Source organism: Hypoxylon fragiforme, assembly GCF_022984875.1.
Source record: "Hypoxylon fragiforme strain CBS 206.31 chromosome Unknown GGS25scaffold_5, whole genome shotgun sequence".
Lineage (NCBI taxonomy): Eukaryota > Fungi > Ascomycota > Sordariomycetes > Xylariales > Hypoxylaceae > Hypoxylon > Hypoxylon fragiforme.
Genome location: NW_026054760.1, coordinates 2586602 through 2604227, shown reverse-complemented (window position 1 = coordinate 2604227; position 17626 = coordinate 2586602). Strand labels below are relative to the sequence as shown.

General features: G+C 49.7%; 5 protein-coding genes across 5 annotated transcripts; 2 read left to right on the top strand and 3 right to left on the bottom strand.

Annotated features, from left to right (window-relative positions):
• The first annotated feature begins 390 nt into the window (after positions 1 to 390).
• Positions 391 to 6203, top strand: GGS25DRAFT_491527 (P-loop containing nucleoside triphosphate hydrolase protein). The gene is made up of 19 exons (XM_049261101.1): positions 391 to 1238; positions 1305 to 1410; positions 1471 to 1561; positions 1620 to 1674; positions 1732 to 2236; positions 2298 to 2316; positions 2370 to 2447; positions 2540 to 2900; positions 2964 to 3804; positions 3857 to 4029; positions 4086 to 4615; positions 4677 to 4726; positions 4784 to 4809; positions 4877 to 4916; positions 4973 to 5166; positions 5224 to 5263; positions 5322 to 5358; positions 5413 to 5968; positions 6041 to 6203. Exons 1-19 carry the CDS (start codon positions 681 to 683, stop codon positions 6065 to 6067), a joined length of 4287 nt encoding a protein of 1428 aa, XP_049116907.1. The 5' UTR covers positions 391 to 680; the 3' UTR covers positions 6068 to 6203.
• Positions 6204 to 8944: 2741 nt separating this feature from the next.
• GGS25DRAFT_531769 (uncharacterized protein) lies at positions 8945 to 9802 on the bottom strand. Its single transcript, XM_049265525.1, has one exon. It carries the CDS (start codon positions 9576 to 9578, stop codon positions 9054 to 9056), a length of 525 nt encoding a protein of 174 aa, XP_049116906.1. The 5' UTR covers positions 9579 to 9802; the 3' UTR covers positions 8945 to 9053.
• A 428-nt stretch (positions 9803 to 10230) lies between these two features.
• GGS25DRAFT_491526 (transmembrane amino acid transporter protein-domain-containing protein) lies at positions 10231 to 12557 on the bottom strand. The gene is made up of 2 exons (XM_049261100.1): positions 11563 to 12557; positions 10231 to 11489 (listed from the first exon to the last, which is right to left on the bottom strand). Exons 1-2 carry the CDS (start codon positions 11918 to 11920, stop codon positions 10450 to 10452), a joined length of 1398 nt encoding a protein of 465 aa, XP_049116905.1. The 5' UTR covers positions 11921 to 12557; the 3' UTR covers positions 10231 to 10449.
• A 161-nt stretch (positions 12558 to 12718) lies between these two features.
• On the top strand, positions 12719 to 15509 carry GGS25DRAFT_491525 (dihydroxy-acid dehydratase). Its single transcript, XM_049261099.1, has 2 exons — positions 12719 to 13082; positions 13151 to 15509. Exons 1-2 carry the CDS (start codon positions 12997 to 12999, stop codon positions 14886 to 14888), a joined length of 1824 nt encoding a protein of 607 aa, XP_049116904.1. The 5' UTR covers positions 12719 to 12996; the 3' UTR covers positions 14889 to 15509.
• GGS25DRAFT_491523 (uncharacterized protein) lies at positions 15426 to 17619 on the bottom strand. Its single transcript, XM_049261098.1, has 2 exons — positions 17100 to 17619; positions 15426 to 17017 (listed from the first exon to the last, which is right to left on the bottom strand). Exons 1-2 carry the CDS (start codon positions 17128 to 17130, stop codon positions 16056 to 16058), a joined length of 993 nt encoding a protein of 330 aa, XP_049116903.1. The 5' UTR covers positions 17131 to 17619; the 3' UTR covers positions 15426 to 16055.
• Between the last annotated feature and the right edge of the window lie 7 nt (positions 17620 to 17626).

Below are 17626 nucleotides of genomic sequence, written 5' to 3'. Positions count from 1 at the left end.
CTTGATCTAGATTTGAAATTTCTCTATTACCTATGACATGATGCATGTGACAAAACATTAAAACAGCCAAAGTTGCATTCACGGAGTTTTGTAGGGGTACTACCTTACCTATCTAAGGTAGGCAGGTAGCTATTCTAGGTACCTACCTAGGTTAGGTAGGTATGTACGAAGTACGATACGTTTTAGTGTGCTGTAGGTCGTAGCTATTGGAAAATGGCCGCTTATATTGAAAATGATCGGCAACAGGGGATACGACGATCCTCCAATACTCCCGAGACCTGCAGACGGATAAGGCACGACTAGGGGGGCCCTGCCAATGGGATATATCGGCTCATATTGATTTAATTGATGCTTAATCTTCCTGGCTCCTGGCGGAGCTTGTCTCCGCACAAATACCTAACCCGTTTATCCACGATGCCTTACTATGGTATGGTGGCCACATATGGTAGGGATGCCTTCACACGTAGTACTAGTAGCTTCATTCCATATTCCATATTCCATATTCATAGCGATTTCAGTCTTCTGTTCTTCTTGACAATGCTTAAAATTTCTCGAACTCGGTTATACTAAGGCCCCCAGCTGTTTAGATCTTGTTCCCCCTTTTCTTGCTTCGATCCCCTGCTCGGGAATCATTGCTGCTGCACAAGACTCAAGACTAACTCGCTTTGTGTGTATGCAATATGGAAAAGAATTACACCGAGTTGGAAGAAGGACCCGAGAGCCAACGCGGTCATGCTGCTGTCAATGTGTCACGTCCGGTTAATCATGAACACCCTATAGGCTTACTACCGGGAAGTAACTCGGCGGCGGACTTCCCCCAGGTGGATACTTCTGTATCAGTCTCGATAGAAGCAAACCCCCCTTCACCTGTCATAATCAAGGAATCGTCAACGATGGATCTACTAAGAGCCTCAGCTCCACCGGGGAGAACAGCCTCGATAACCTCACAGTCCTCATCAGCCTCGCTGTCGGAACATGATAGTCCTGCGCGGCCCACCGTCTCCCACACAATATCCGTGAAGCCATCTCTATCGTCACTAGCTAATCCCCCAGAGTCGCAAGCAGGAGGAACAGCTCTATCTCCAATTCCCTCGGCGTCGCCTGGGAACAGCATTGCCCCAGCTTCACCAGCCCACATCCCCAAACCAGAAGCTCCCCCCGCTCCCGCAATCCCAAATCCCCCAAGTCCCAGCCCGCCTAAAAAGGCAATGTTGAAAAAGACCACCTCAAATTTCATCGTAAGTCCATCACGGTGAATTTTTCAAATGATTCCAATGGCGATAATGCTGACTTGACCAAAATAGAGAATATTTGGGTATTCAACATGGCGCGACAGGACGCTGTTATCAGCTTCCATCGTAGCAGCTATGGGCGCTGGTGTTGCCTTTCCGTTGATGACCATTGTATTTGGTATGTAATTTCAAGTCTGATGATATATATGTACCTATTTAGGAGTTGCTGACCATTCAGGCCAACTCGTCGGCAGCATCGCAAGCACCAGAGCAGATCTAAGCGCTGAAGGCGCCCAGGCACACTATACCGCGCTCATAAGCGACTATGTGTAAGTTCCCACCACAACCCCCTGATCGTTCTTAATCACTAAACAGCAAAAATTACAGTCTGTTTATGGTGTACCTCTTCATTGGGAGATTTGTACTTGGATACATAGCCACGGTAAGATAACCAGCTTCCTGTTCCGTTGAAAGAATCCCTGGCTTATCATAACCCCAGCTGGGCTTCCGCATGATGGGCCTGCGCATCTCCTCCGCGATGCGCCTAGCCTACTTCAAAGCGCTGCTGGGACTGCCGGTGTCGCTGCTGGACACGCAGCCGCCGGGCCAGGTCGCGGCCATCATCACCACCACGGCCAACACGCTGCAGAACGGGATCTCGGAGCGGTTGGCGGCCATCATCCAGAACGTGTCCATGTTCGTGTCGTCCATCGTCATCGCCTACACGCGCAGCTGGAAGCTGAGCCTGGTCACGAGCAGCGGCCTGTTCCTGATCACCGTCTGCTACTGCATCACCATCCCCTTCGTGGTCAAGAACATGAAGCAGGTGGAGGATGCGAATATTAAAGGGTCGGCCGTTGCGAGTGAAAGTTTTGGGTCTATCAGGATGATCGCGGCGTATGGCGCGGAGCTGAAGATGGTGAAGAAGTACAAGGATTGGGTGGACGAGGCCCAGAGGCGAGGACTGAGGTTGTCCAAGATTGTCGCTATCCAGCAGGGAACCAGTGAGTTGGATTTGGCCATGCCCCCATGATGCGTCCATTGCTAACCCGAATATCCATCTAGTCTACTTCAGCGTTTATGCGTCAGTATTAGTTACTACCCAGCTTAAGTGATCACATGCTAATAATTCAATAGAACATTTGCTCTCACATTTTGGTATGCAGTCAGGATGCTGACCAACCTTGAGATTGACAGTGTCGGGACACTAATCACGTTTGTCTCACCCCCCCCCCCCCCCCCCCCCCCCCACACACACACACAAAAAAAAAAAAGTCACATTACTCGTAGCTGACCACATGTCATAGTGTCTTGATGTGCATAATGATGATAGTCATGGGTGTGGGTGGTGTCGCAGCCCCCATTTCCGCGACCGCCCGTGCGGCGGGGGCTGCCAGCATTCTCTTCAACGGCATTGACGCACCGAGACCCGTCGTCACGGGACTCAAGCACCCTGAAGTTTCAGCAGCAGGGGATATCGTGCTCTGGGGTGTCAACTTCACGTATCCGACAAGGCCAAAGCTCAAGGTACTGGATGGGTTGAACTTGATCCTGCCTGCGGGCAAGACCACGGCCATTGTAGGCCCTTCGGGGTCTGGAAAAAGTACGATCGTGGCTCTGATAGAGCGGTGGTACGAATTAGACGGGGATGGCGAAAGTAAAAAATTGGTACGTGATTGAACTGCTACCGAGAAAAAAAAAAGGGTCATCTGCTAACATATCCGCACCCAGATCCAATATTTCCGCAACGGCTCCCTAACCATCGGCGGAACCAAACTGACAGACATCGACCTGAAGTGGTGGCGGTCGCAGATCGGGCTCGTGCAGCAAGAGCCCTTCCTCTTCAACACGACCATCTTCCAGAACGTGGCGAACGGGCTCATCGGGACCGAGTGGGAGGCCGCCGACCCGAGCAAGAAGAAGGAGCTCGTGGAGCGCGCCTGCAAGGAGGCCTTCGCCGACGAGTTCATCTCGCGACTTCCGGAGGGCTACGAGACGCGCGTCGGCGATGCCGGGATCAAGCTGAGCGGGGGCCAGCGCCAGAGACTGGCGATCGCCCGCGCGATCGTCAAGATGCCCAAGATCCTGATTCTCGACGAGGCGACGAGCTCGATCGACGTGCGCGGCGAGAAGGTCGTGCAGGCGGCGCTCGACAAGGTGTCGAAGAACCGCACGACGATCATGATCGCGCATCGCCTGTCGACGGTGAAGAAGGCGGATAACATTGTTGTGCTGGCGAAGGGGAAGGTGGTCCAGTGGGGCAACCACGAGACGCTCATGGCGCAGCTCGGCGGGCCGTACTGGCTGCTTACGAACTCGCAGAAGTTGTCGATGGGTGATGGTGATGGTGCGGAGACTGCGTCGGGAATCACCGAGGAGGAAAAGAGGACGATGGATCTCATGACGCTGGATGAGACGAAGCCTGAGGTGAGGGATAGCGAGAGTACCGTGGTTGATGGGCCGGCGTACAGGCCTAAGGGTGTAATGGGGAGCTTTGGGGCTATGCTCCTCGAGCAGAAACCGTTTTGGCCGTGGTATGCTGTCATGCTGTTCGGAGCTATTGTCGCCGGTGGTAAGTATATGGTTAATACGGCTATTGGTAATTCTACTAACACACAATTCAGGGAGTCCGCCCGTGCAGGCCTTCATATTCGCAGCCCTTATCTCGTCCTTTTCTTTATGGGGAGACGTGCTAATCGCCGTTACCAATTTTTGGTGCCTGATGTTCGTCGCGTTGGCGGGCGCAGCAGGGGTCGGCTACTTTGCCTTAGGATTCACCTCCACGGTTGTCTCATTTGTGCGTCCATCCTATTCTAACTCTTATTTTGTACGACAACTAACTTGGGAATACAGTACATAACATCGACATATCGTCGCGAGTATTTCCAGAACATAATTTCTAAACGCGTGTCCTGGTTCGATGGCGAAGGTCGGTCAATAGGGGCTTTGACCGGGATTGTCGCCAGCGACCCAACGCAGCTACAGCAACTCCTCGGCACCAACATGGCTTTCGCAGCGATATCAATTTTCAGCGTTATCGGCTGTCTAGTCATATCCTTCTACTTCGGCTGGAAACTCACCATTGTTGCGCTCTCCTCGGCCATGCCGCTAGCTCTGGCGGCCGGCTTCTTCCGAATTCGGGTTGAAAAGGGGTTCGAGGCCATGAGTCTGCAGGTGTTTTCCGAGAGCGCCAAATTTGCTACGGAGTCAATTGGGGCTATTCGGACAGTCTCCGCCTTAACTCTGGAAGACAGCATCTGCAATAGATACGAGGAGTTACTGGAGGCTCATGTGAAGAAAGCTTTCAAAAGAGCTAGATACGCCACACTGGTATTTTCAGCAAGTGATAGTCTGCCGCTGTTATGCATGGCTTTTGTTTTATGGTACGTCTTATTTTACGCATTGACATTACGACTAGGTACTAATGTGAGGCATTGACTATAGGTATGGAGGGAGGTTATTAGTATCAGGGGAATACGGCACTTTCCAATACCGTAAGAAAACCATATCAACCTATTGTGCAAGATCCACACTAACATATTTCTAAATAGTGGTTGTATATATAGCCGTGGTGCAGGTAAGATTATCAACGCACCATATTAATTAACAAATGGAAGGAACCCAGCGACTGACATTACTTCCAGGGCGCCATGGGAGCAGGCCAATGGCTCAGTTTCGGACCTAGTAAGTGTACATCTACTCACGATCACCTGACTCTGAAGGCTTACAGGGTGTCTTAGATATTGCGCAAGCCACCGCAGCAGCGAACCGAATTCAAGCCATGAGACGCAATGATAATGACGACGAAGGAGGAGTTACCCTAATTAGTGAAAACATCGACGAGAGCAACAGGGGTGTCAAGATCGAGCTCCGAGATGTATATTTCAAGTACCCAACACGAGACGTCCCTGTCTTGAATGGGCTGGACATGACTGTAAGGAAGACTCCTCCCACCTGCTTGTTGGGTTTGCCCATATTAATTTCCTTACAGATTGAGAAAGGCCAATTCGCTGCCATCGTTGGGCCCTCCGGTAAGTTCCACCGGGGACTCTCTACATAAGCGAGTGTAACTGACAGGAATTGATTTAGGCTGTGGCAAAACCAGCGTTGTCTCCTTACTTGAACGGTTGGTTTCTATATCCCCATATTGATCACCTCATTTTACTCATCGCTTTGCCAGATTCTACAAGCTCAAGTCCGGAAGCATAACGTATAACGATATCGATATTGACAGCATCGACTTGAGAGACTACCGGCAATCCATCTCGCTGGTAGCTCAAGAGCCATCGCTCTTCGATGGCACTATCCGCGAAAACATATTACTTGGAGTGGATCCAGACACAATCTCCGAAGAAGCATTAGAGCAAACGTGCCGCGATGCCGGAATCCACGACTTCATCAGCTCGTTACCAGATGGCTACAACACGAAAGTGGGCATCAGGGGGATACTGCTATCCGGTGGGCAGAAGCAGCGCATATCGATCGCGCGAGCGCTTATCAGAAACCCTCGGCTTTTACTCCTGGACGAGGCAACTTCTAACCTAGACTCGGAGACGGAGAAGATGGTGCAGACTGTGTTTGAGCGGACGAAGAAGAGTCGGACGATGATAGTGGTGGCGCATCGACTGGCCACCATCCAGAACGCTGACGTTATCTTCGTGCTCGGTGACGGGCAGGTACTTGAATCTGGAACCCATATCACACTGCTTCAGAAGAGAGGCGTATACTATAGCATGGTATGTCCACCTACCCAGATCTCTCCCTAGAACCACTCCCTGCAACCAAGCGCTAACAGAAAACTACTACAGTGTCAAGCACAGGCCCTTGACCGATAATCGTCTGCATGTTAGATATTAGATTTGGTGCGATGTTGATACATAATAGCTACATCATGTATATATCTACCTAGACCTAGTACATAATGAGCGGCAGTACAAGCCGGTAATGAGGAGATCATGAAAGTACTTACCTACATACCTACCTGCATGTATACATCGCCATGTGAAGCCATCAATGTATAAAATATCAAGAAAGGGTATATTATACTACCTACCAACCAGGTACCTACACATGAGCAATTTCCAATACTTCCCACCCAAAATTACACACAATGGCCTAGTCATGAAGAACCACCTAGCTAGCCAGCCCCTATTTTATTGTACCACACTGAAACCCAAAGTTCCCCCTGCTGCAGCCACTGCAGAGCAGCAAAAACACGCCACAGTAGTACCGGCCAACGTGTTCGGCAGTTGGAGGCTAATTGTGTCTTAGTGAATCCTTTCCCATTCATACCCCAAGATTTCCGGGGTCCGTTGCATCCACCCCCCCTTTGAAAAATTCAGCATAAATCCTGCATGCTGCATCTGTGTAAGTAACTATGTGCTTCAGTCCCTGATCCTTTCCCCTACCTACATGTACACCCGCAGGTATCTAAGTATCTATCTCTAGGTATGTATGTGTCTGGGCAGGCAAGTAACACGATCTTTATCTTAGCCCCCCACGTCGGTGTACATGGTGTGGTTATGCCGCACGCTCAACTCGGAGAACCCGTCCTGCAACGTCCCGGAACATGGCCGAAAAGCTTGTTGCGGTATTTTTTTTCTTTTCTTCTTTGCTTCTTTTTTTTTCTCCCCCTTTGGTACTACGTAACTCATCTGGTTTTTTGGTGGTTTTTTTTTCGTAAGATAGGAAATTCGAGATTTCGTTGCACGTACGTTTCTGCTGCTGCTGCAGCGCAACCGTAGCCGCCTAGGCCCATAGGACCTGCATAATCTCTCGCTCTATCTCTCCTTTTTCTTTTGAAGTAACCCGCAGCTTCGGGACCGTGGAGGGAGAGACGGTCACACATGGTTACGGAGAACTCGAGGTTTCGGCACAGTATCGTGGGCGTTTATAGTAGATCTCGAGCAACGTTGTTCAGTTTTAGGGCCACCATTACGTCTACCCTTCTCTAGGCTCACCCCATGCTATACTACAGGCGATAATGAATGATTATACACCTGAGCATGTATACTAGACAGCAGGAAATAGGGGTGAGCTTCGGCCCTATCGTCATAGATAATCTTCTCAGACTATACTCGCCGAGGTTACTCAACTATCTACCTACTAGGTAGGTAGATAAGATGGTCCTATACGTTGTCACTCAACTACCATCACCGAGCAGTATACGCACCTCGCTTGGATACCTATGTCACTACAAGCCACCTTGACATCAAAAGATCACAGAACTTGGCAGTTAGTACACTCGGACAATAAGCAATTGTCTCTGCCTAGTGTTTGAAGTTATCTTCCTACGTCAAGAAAGACGTAACACGGCCTACTAGCAAGGTTCAAGGAGCTGACTACACACCTAACCTACTCGGTTCTTACACGATAAACTTCAAATATTCTTCGCCTCGTATGTCCCCAGTGGCTTATCCGGTCCGAGTTCGTGTCTCAGGCCGAAGGGAGCAGCAGAAGATAGGTACCTGATCAGCCGAAGATGCTATGCGACGCAAAAAAATCGTATCATCTCTTTCTGCTGATAAACTGGCTTCTACGCGGACGTACTTGTCTTGCAGCATGAAGCATGCAATCCCGAACAAGAGCCGCAAAGTGATATTCAGTTAACCAAGTTGCCAAAGTGGTTGCATAAAGCTTATCAGGTTCTTTCGACATGGAGTGTGGTACTAGCAACCCCGTTTCCCGGGTCTCTTTCATAGAGGCCCCTTTATTAAAGTTCTGGGATCCGGACCCTGCGAGGCGTTGCATTCGTGATATGATCACCACTCCATACCGAATAGCACATTCCAAATACATACCTACTGGATGTCATATGTCTACTATCGTGTCTGTAGTATCTAGGTATCGATTCTTGTCCACTGATGCCGTCATTAGATGCCGAGGCACCTAGCCGTACGATGGCAGGTGGGTACCTAGGGTAGTATGCGCAAGCGAGAGTCTAGAGCAGGCTATTCTTCCCAAAACAGGAACATGAATGAAACAAGTCCTCTTTGCACATGTGCGTGTTATCTAATAGCAATATACCTTCTAGTTTAGATAGATAATCCTAAGAGCTGAACGGCACGGTAGATATTCCATGGGACACTGAGTTTGGTCCGGTATGGGAAACGGGGTTTGCTTAGGTAGGTAGACAATTTGCATCTGAAGATGTTGCAGGTATGCTGCAGCTGAAAGACAGAAAGATGAAAGGAAGAAAACTTGCTTTATTCCCAACTACGATGGCGCAGTGCCGATATCTAAGGCAGGCCTAGCCTAGTAGAGCTATGGCACCTAAGGCACCTGCAACATGAGATAGTTCTGAGTGGTATGTTGTAATTAAGTCTACGAAGAGCATGTCTCGTTCACATTACTATCAAGCACTTACCCCTATTTACTTATTCTACTCATTATCATGCCTGGTAGAGACCACTGGGTATGAATTTAACATTGAACTACCCATCAAGGACATCCGTCTATGATAACTTTATAATATCCGGAGATTGATGGAAGATGGAAGTTGGGAGAAGTTATTCCGCACCAAAGGATTATTCTCAATCTTATACATGTGTTTAGAATGATTCTCGCGGATAGGGGGTTTCCGCTACGGCACCTACAGCATGCCTCAACTTTAACGATAAAATTTACCATGCAATGAGTTTCTCATGCATAGCCCGAATCACTCATATGGTGGACTTGATACGTGTAAAACGACATAGCATATTTCATTATTTCATCCGTTGCTTATTCAGTGACTATGAAGCCGCGACTACCTGAGTCATATAACTCCATACATCATCTACCTAACCTAGGTAGGTACCTATGCCAAGTGCCTGCAATACCTCATGCCTCAGTATCTCCCCCCAACGCACTATACGGATGCCTCTCCCCAACCTCCTCCTCCTTCTCCCTCCCACCCCCTCCCGTCGCGCCCGTATTGGCCGCCTGAAACTTCGTGAACGTCTTCTCCGCCGCCCTCCCCGGGTCCCCCTTCGTCCCGAACTGCGAGAAACTCGCGTTCTTCATCTTATCCTGCGTGCCTATGCTCTCGTCCTCCGTGATGTTCTTGCCGTGCGGGCCCGACGTGTCCTTGGCGAGCTGCGTCTGCACGTACGACGGCGCGTTGTGGTCGCCCTGGCCGGACTTGGTTGTGGAGGAGTGCTGGTGGATTCCACCCGAGTGAGCCTGAGGGGCGGATGTGAGATTGTCGCGGGACAGGTGCTGCGGCGTGGCTTGGTTGGATTGGCGGAAGGACTGCGACTCGGCGGCTAGAGAGTCTGAGGCCACGAGGCCGGCGCTCTCGTGGGTGGTGGGGGCGTTGTGGCCCGCTGTGACTTTGGTTCCTTCGCTGGGTGCTTTTCCAGACATATTGGAGGTTGATTTGTGTGGTTTGTTCGTGAGGAGTTGATTATAAATGGTGACTGGGTAAAGCCTCGTCGTTCCGTGTTGGTATGTAGTTGATATTGAAAGTGTATATAATAACTTCAGATTGTTTCGATGAATAAATTCAATGTTATCATCAAGTTAGATGTCACTTAATCATGTAACCATGATCTAGTTCTTAAATATTAATGGTTTCTCTCCTTAAAAAAATCCAAAGGGTTGTAGACTTTACACTCATTGACGTCATCCGGAGCAAAACGTCAGAAATAACATGGCTATGACCTCATTTGCTTCGGTGTGCCTGGAAGCATGCTCGCTGTTGCCATTGACAGAGCCTTACCTCATAGTGTGTGTGTGTGTTCTTTGCCTCCTATACTCTGTACACCTCCTTCACTTACGGTGCCATTAAACTTACTCATATTTGAACAGATCTCGATATCTTTCCTTCAGAAAAAATCTTTGATTAATCTAATCGCATTCGTTATGTTGTGTTGACCCCCCCCATTTTATGCCTTATTGTATGAAACCGTCCTTGAGTTAGGCAGGGTATTATTACCTGTGGTATATGCACTTCTTCCGCAGCATTAAGAAACAACTCTTGAAGTTTCGGCAGATTGGGAAGAGTGCCAGGTTATAGGTTTGTGGTATGAATATGCTGTGTGTTCCACCTTTGATGTTCAGGGGTAAAGACACACCACCTTCTTTTAACTACTGCTACTCAGCTACATACCTACTTAGTGTTCTACGAATATTTAAATCTCTAATTATATATACTTCTTACTTCACTAAGACGACGTATCATTAATATCCCTCATTGGCTGCTACAGCTTCTTTGGCTACACTGTGAAATTTGATATCAGCATTGAAATGGCTGTATTAGTTCACCAGCCGCTGCTGCCTGTATCAACGAATATATCGTGGCGTACAACCCACCGACACAAATGAAGGCGCCCGCGAGGATAGTAAAGACATTGATAGTAAACATCGTAGGTTTTTGAAACCAGGCACTGTATCCCCCCTTAAAGTGATACGTGTCATGCAACCAGAAAGCCCCTGCTAGGCCGTAGGTATACCACGCAGCAAACAGCGAGGCGGTGATGCCGACAAGGTAGTTGAAGACAGGTATCCCGACCGCAAAGACGAAAGCTGCGGCATTGGCTAAAAGGATAAGCAGAGTCCAAATGCCCCAGCCCGTGAACGTGTGTGAGTGGATATGACGGCTCCGTCTAAAAAGGCGTACAAATACGAGCTTGGCTGCTGTATGACTATACAGACTACCCGAAATAAAGAAATTGGGTATGGCAAGCCCAAAAGATATCTTGGACCATAGAGGGCTTAGGCTGAGGAGGCTCGGGCTCGATACCCCTTTGCCGATATACCAATAGGTCACAACCGAAAACACGATGTAGAAGGCAGTCGCGATAATCTGCAGCGTCCAGGCAGCCTTCATGGCGTCTTTTGGATTCTTCATCTCGGAGATGAGGATGAAGAACATGAAATGGCCCGCGTAAGCGAACACGGGATTCGTAATGCTGATGAACGCCGAGGGGAAATCGGTCGCTCTTGCGATGAACACGTCACCAGGGTCGACTGGCACGGCGCCTGCTCCAGCCATCGCAACGACTCCCGCAACGATGATGGATGCACCGCCAGCAACAGAGAGCCAGCTCAAATGGTCGAGAGTGCGAGAGAAGCTGCAGATGGTGGTTGCCACTGTGAATATGCCCGCGAACGCCAGCGCGCACAGTTTCGCGTCGGAGAGAACTGTTAGTGCGAGCTGGCCTGCAAGGATCTGCGAGCCCGTGGCGCAGATAGCAAAGATGATGGTTCCTCCGGCCAGTATCTCTCTGCCAATGGGCCCAAACAAGATGTATCCGGCATCGCCCATATTGTGAACTACACGCACCCTGTCAGCCTGAGCTCGTAGGCCGCCGCAAAGGGACAATATTGTAGTTTGGTAAACACCTACCTTCGGGATGTCGTAATTTGAACTCTATGAGCACCCAGGATGTGAAAGTAGCGAATGCGCCGAGGAACGCGATGACAATAACGCCAGGGACAATGCCTACAGCGTCGAGAGAGCTCGGCAAGGTGAGCATACCGTTCGATACGATTTCCGTGATCATCATGACGGCAACCAGTTGCCAGGTCAATGTTTTGTATTTGATGTCATGATTCTCCTCTTCGCCGAAAACATCATTGACAAGTCCAGGACTAGTCAAATCCATCACGCCATCTGCCTCCCCTAAAGCACCTAAACCGCCTGAACTCGGTTGATGGTCCTTCTCCTGGAGGAGTTGGCCTGGGTGGTAGGTGTTGCTAGCCATAATGCCAAACGTGGTGGTGTAAGTGAATGCCTGGGTAGTTATGCACACCCCTTAATTACCTATGCGAATGAGTGACTTCAAAGTTATTACCTAGGTATCTATTCCTCGAGATATGAAGCAACGTTGTTTACCACTTTCGTCATTGATGCGGAATAGCGGATAGCCAACGCGACTGGGTAGAGAAAAGCAAGAAGCCCTACTGTGAGATGTCAACAATATATATCTGACCCGAATAATCTGATCATGCTTGTATTCGTCCTTATTGGAACCTAAGTTAGGTATTTACAGTAATTTCGAACATGATAGCATGTCATCTTTAGCAACGTACGCGAGGTGTGGGACGCGACAAAATGGGAGATAAGCTGACGGCATTCAAAAGCAATGCCTGTTAGAGTTTCGCGATAAGAGTTGAGAGATGAACCTTGGATGTGCATTGGAGGGTTTGGCTTAGCTAATTCATCCCTTGTGTCACATCTCGAGGCCATGATGATAACTGCCCTTTTTTTAATGGCATCCTCTGTCCTGTATTTTAATTTTTAATTTTTTCCAAATTGTTGTAAAGTCTCTAATGATTGATGTCTCAAGTTGTTACGGAGATGCCCCTACGGCCGTAGGTCCATGCCTGTCCCCTACCCACATCGGATCCGGTGTCCGGGAATAGCTCTCGACAAGAAACCAATCATAGTGCTATAAATTGTCATATTAGCTCTCCAACTAGCGCGGGGTTCAGTGGGTCTTGGCATGCACAATTACCTCCAAATCCTTAAAGCCTTTTCAAGCTTTACCAATCAGCTGTTGGACATTGTCACCGACCGATGTCGCCCGAAGATTTTAGTTTTTTTTTTCTTTCGTTAGTGATGTCGACTCACCTGGATTTACGGTCAAGTTTTCTTCAAAACTTATACCCTCCGGAGAGCTTGACGATTGAATTTCTTTATATTTATACCGGGATTAACTTGTTTAAAAGTGTTTCGTCGCCAATTGGCCTCTCATTCAGCTAAAGGAGAGCGTTCGCTTCTCACAGAGCAACCTCCATCCTTGTCTCTTCCAAGTCAAACAAGCCAATAGTCGCCAGCATGGCATTACATACTCTGCTTCGAGCAAGAGCTCCAGCTCAAGCAGCTCTTGCTCGAAGTGCTCTACAGTCCTCTAGACAATATGCGTAGGTCGGATTCACTATGACTTGATCTATATGTCAAATAAAACTGAATTTTTTATATTTTCTATTAGTCGTCTCTTAAGCACGACACCTTGTCGCCGTTCTAATGACTCCGATCTAAACAAAGTCTCGCGCAACATCACACAACCTAAAGCTCAGGGTGCTTCACAAGCTATGCTCTACGCCACAGGTCTCACAGAAGAAGACCTATCAAAAGCTCAGGTCGGTATTTCCTCAGTATGGTACGAGGGAAACCCCTGTAATATGCACCTGATGGACTTGTCGGATGTGGTCAAGAAATCTGTTGCGCGGGCTGGTCTTATTCCTTATCGATTTAACACAATTGGTGTCTCTGATGGTATATCTATGGGTACAACCGGTATGCGATATTCTCTACAAAGTAGAGAAATCATTGCCGACAGTATCGAGACTGTGATGCAGGGCCAATGGTACGACGCGAACATCTCGCTACCAGGATGCGACAAGAATATGCCCGGTGTCCTGATAGCTATGGGCCGAGTGAACCGACCGAGTATCATGGTCTATGGTGGTACTATCAAGCCGGGCTGTAGCAAGGGTGGCGCGCCGATCGACATCGTGAGCGCTTTCCAGGCCTACGGACAGTATATCTCAGGAGAGATTACGGAAGAGCAACGTTTTGACATTATCCGACACGCGTGCCCTGGAAAGGGCGCATGCGGCGGTATGTACACGGCAAACACAATGGCTTCGGCCATTGAAACCCTAGGCATGACTCTACCTGGCAGCAGTAGCACGCCTGCAGACGACCCTAACAAGATCAAGGAATGCGAGGACATTGGCGAAGCTATCAAGGTTGCAATGCGGGAGGATCTTCGTCCACGAGACATCATGACGAGAGAAGCCTTTGAAGAAGCTATGGTCGTAGTCAACATCCTTGGAGGTAGCACGAACGCCGTACTCCATCTTATTGCTATTGCCGATTCTGTGGGCCTCAAACTCACCGTCGACGACTTCCAGGCCGTGTCGGACCGGACGCCGTTCCTTGCCGACTTGAAGCCATCAGGAAAATATGTCTTCGAAGATCTATATAAGATTGGCGGCACCCCGGCACTCCTCAAGTTCCTAATTGGTGAAGGCGTCCTAAAGGGCAACGGCATGACTGTAACGGGCAAGACGGTTAAGAAGAATGTTGAGTCTTGGCCGTCGTTCCCTAACGAACAGAAGATCATCCGACCCTTCTCTAACCCTATTAAACAAACGGGTCACATCCAAATCTTACGCGGTTCACTTTCACCTGGCGGTTCGGTGGGCAAGATCACGGGCAAGGAGGGGCTCGTTTTTACGGGCAAGGCTAAGTGTTATGACCAGGAAGACGACTTCGTGGCAGCACTAGAGCGGGGCGACATCAAGAAGGGCGAGAAGACTGTCGTGATCATCCGATACGAGGGACCGAAGGGCGGACCGGGTATGCCGGAGATGCTGAAGCCCTCATCGGCTATTATGGGGTACGGACTCGGCAACGACGTAGCACTACTCACAGATGGCCGGTTCTCGGGTGGCAGCCACGGGTTCCTGATTGGACACATCACGCCCGAGGCGCGTGAGGGCGGGCCCATTGGGCTTGTACGCGACGGTGACATCGTCACCATCGACGCTGAGAAACGCGTCATCGACTGCGACGTCAGCGAGGCTGAAATGGCCGAACGGAAAAAGGCTTGGTCGCCCCCGCCACCCCGGTATGCTCAGGGCACCTTGACCAAATATGCGGCCCTCGTCAGCGATGCCAGCCACGGCTGTGTCACTACGGGACCTATTCGGCAACAGTAATGATATTTCGAAGTTTATCTCGGAGGCGAATGTATAGCCATAAAAGGCTGGGATAAAAGTAAAAAAACGACATAGGATATCTATGCAGTGGATGTCTCATGTACTTATTGGTCTTGGACCGCACGATTCCATGATGGTGTGATCGGTATATGGCCCTGGGCCTGGTCTACGGGAAAAGGCGTATTCTTATTTCCTTCGTGACGGCGGCAACGGAAAAAAATATAAAGAAAGTTTCAAATGGCCCAGATGAATATGCTTGAACAGTGCTTGAGGTGCGAAGTATATGACACCCTGACCTTGGGTAGATTGACGAGGCACTCCTCACTTTGCCTAGTAGTAGCCTGTTTTAGAAGACTTAGTTTGATGTTTTGAGGACAGATAGATATCTAACCCAGCATTCATCGAACTCCATATTCGTAATTTCTTGCCATTCGTTGCTTCATTCATTCATCCAGCCGTACGACCACCTATGCATGTCCTTCCCATGCCCTCACCTTTCCCTCCCCTATCCTTTCCTTTCCTTATCACCAGAGAAGCCCACTCTCCAGTCACCCGCAACCCCCCCATCCCCCGAATTTTTTTTTAATTTCCTTCAACAAAAGAGAAAGAGAAAGAGAAAAAAAGGGCCGAAGCAAGGTCACGCAAAGCAAGATCGACTCTGATTACTTGGGTAGGGTACTGGGTAGGCACCTACTGTAGGTACGTACATACCCAATAGACGTTGAAAACCAACCAACATTGAATGCATGCTCCACCCCCCCCCAAATCCAAATCCAAATGCACAACAACCACATGTATGTATGTATGTATGTAATAGTGACGTATCTAGACAAATGCCAGCCGGAAGAAAAGCAAAGCAAACAGCCAGAGATAATAAAACTGCGGTAGGTATTCGGTATTCTTGGAAAATAAATAAAACAAGGTTGACTGCCTACCTGCCTGCCTGCCTAGATGCCTAACCTAGGTGGTTTGTTTTAGAACAATGTGGTTAAAAGCCGCCTTCCCACGCTCCCTCCCCTTTGAAGAATCTCCGTATGAAAAGTTCATGCAGCACATAAGCCTCCTAGCCTTTTCTTTCTTGTCGTTTCATTTCGTTTCTTTTGTTTTCTTAATTCTATACCTCGCTAGCTAGCTAGGTAGGCGGGTAGACCAAACATATATTTCCATTTACCTCTTCCCCTTCTTCCAAGCCTCAATAAACGCCAGCTTATCGCGCAGCGTCAGGCCAACCCGCTTATTGCGCGCAAGCCTAGCCAGCGTCTCCGCAATACGATCAAGAAGGGCGCGCTCCTCGGGCTCGAGTGCCACGCCGTGCATGCCCGCGCCCCCCTCGTCGGGATCCACCGACTCTTCGCCGCTGTGAGGCGCCTGGGTAAAGGCGTTGTTGTTGACGGCCTCGGAGATGCGCACGCGGATGAGGTGGGTGGGGCGGCTGAGAAGGTTCCAGAGGAAGGCGGCGTAGGCGCCGGGGACGGGGGTCGCGATGTCGGGGGGCGTGTAGCGCATGCTGACGGGGAAGATCTTGGCGTCGGCGGGGGCGGAGAGGAGGGAGGGGGAGAAGGGGAGGATGCCCTTGCCATTCGTGGTGCTCATCTCGGGGAAGACGGCGATGACGCGGTGAGGGTTCCGCTCTAGCAGCGATTGTATCGTCGTCAGGCTCTTCGCCGGGGGGGCGGTGAGGGTGGGTGGTGCGAGGGCGAGGAGGATGGCGCGCAGGAGGGACACGCGCTGGACTTTGCGGGTGTTTGGATAGGAGACGGTGAAGATGGGGTCGAAGATGGCGGCGAGGTACAGCGCGTCGATGGGGCTCGTGAACTGGGCCGCGATCACGGAGCGCCCGGCGTTGCCCGGGAAGCGCGAGCTCGGCTGCTGCGAGAGCGAGCCGCGTTTAACACCGTCGAGCTGAAGGTCCACCCACCAGATACCCGGGATCCCAAGCAACGTCCATAATAGTAGCTTGCGAAGGAACTGGGGGATGAGAAAGGAAGGTAGGTGGTCGAGTACGATGAAGAAGAGGGCGCTGTAGGAGAGGAACAGCGGCAGTCGGAAAAGGAAGAGCGCTCCGTGTACGAGGGTTGCGAGGGTTGAGGTCGGCGTCGAGGAGGGGATAAAGGGTGAGATGCCGGAACCTTTTTGTAACAAGATATATGATTAGGTTTCGGTCACGGAGTAGAATACGAATATGGTTGAGTTAGGTTAGTTGAAGCTTACCCCGATCGCGATACTGGCTATATTTCTCCATGCTAGACCAGGATACCCTTCCTACGATTTACTTATCCTAGGTATGTATGAAATGATCCAGTATTGTAGATGTGGAAGATAGTGTCTAGTAGAGCAACGTGGCTAATGGAATATGAAAAGAAGCTCCCTAGACTTAGACAAGTCTGGCTGCTTGGATTTGAAGTTGGGAACTACCGAGACATCAAGCATAAAGAGGCTGGCTGATTTGGTGGGCATACGAGCGATCGATTTAAACCAGATCTGACAAATTGTTATGAATTGGGCATGATCTGACAAATTGTGATACCGTTGGTTGTAAAGTTATTGGTTCTTGAGTTTTTTTTTTGGCATGTGAAGAAACCTAATTGACTTTTGCCCCCCCACGCCGTCCGTCATAACTGGCCTTATGCCTATGCCCTATGAGCCTGCCTAAGAAAATCGATATCTGGCTCTGCGCTGCCAGCTGCGGTCGTGCCATTGTAAAAAGCTTGGACCACATTGAAGGCCGTTTTTTAAGC

Bases quoted from the DNA above. Each gene is read 5' to 3' on its own strand.
- GGS25DRAFT_491526 (XM_049261100.1), bottom strand. From the start codon at position 11,920: ATGGCTAGCAACACCTACCACCCAGGCCAACTCCTCCAGGAGAAGGAC. The intron at 11,490-11,562 runs GTAGGTGTTTAC...GGGTGCGTGTAG, and splicing joins CAAATTACGACATCCCGAAG to TTCACAATATGGGCGATGCC.
- GGS25DRAFT_491525 (XM_049261099.1), top strand. From the start codon at position 12,997: ATGGCATTACATACTCTGCTTCGAGCAAGAGCTCCAGCTCAAGCAGCT. The intron at 13,083-13,150 runs GTAGGTCGGATT...ATTTTCTATTAG, and splicing joins CAGTCCTCTAGACAATATGC to TCGTCTCTTAAGCACGACAC.
- GGS25DRAFT_531769 (XM_049265525.1), bottom strand. From the start codon at position 9,578: ATGTCTGGAAAAGCACCCAGCGAAGGAACCAAAGTCACAGCGGGCCAC.
- GGS25DRAFT_491527 (XM_049261101.1), top strand. From the start codon at position 681: ATGGAAAAGAATTACACCGAGTTGGAAGAAGGACCCGAGAGCCAACGC. The intron at 4,616-4,676 runs GTACGTCTTATT...CATTGACTATAG, and splicing joins TGCATGGCTTTTGTTTTATG to GTATGGAGGGAGGTTATTAG. The intron at 4,727-4,783 runs GTAAGAAAACCA...ATTTCTAAATAG, and splicing joins ATACGGCACTTTCCAATACC to TGGTTGTATATATAGCCGTG.
- GGS25DRAFT_491523 (XM_049261098.1), bottom strand. From the start codon at position 17,130: ATGGAGAAATATAGCCAGTATCGCGATCGGG. The intron at 17,018-17,099 runs GTAAGCTTCAAC...TGTTACAAAAAG, and splicing joins TAGCCAGTATCGCGATCGGG to GTTCCGGCATCTCACCCTTT.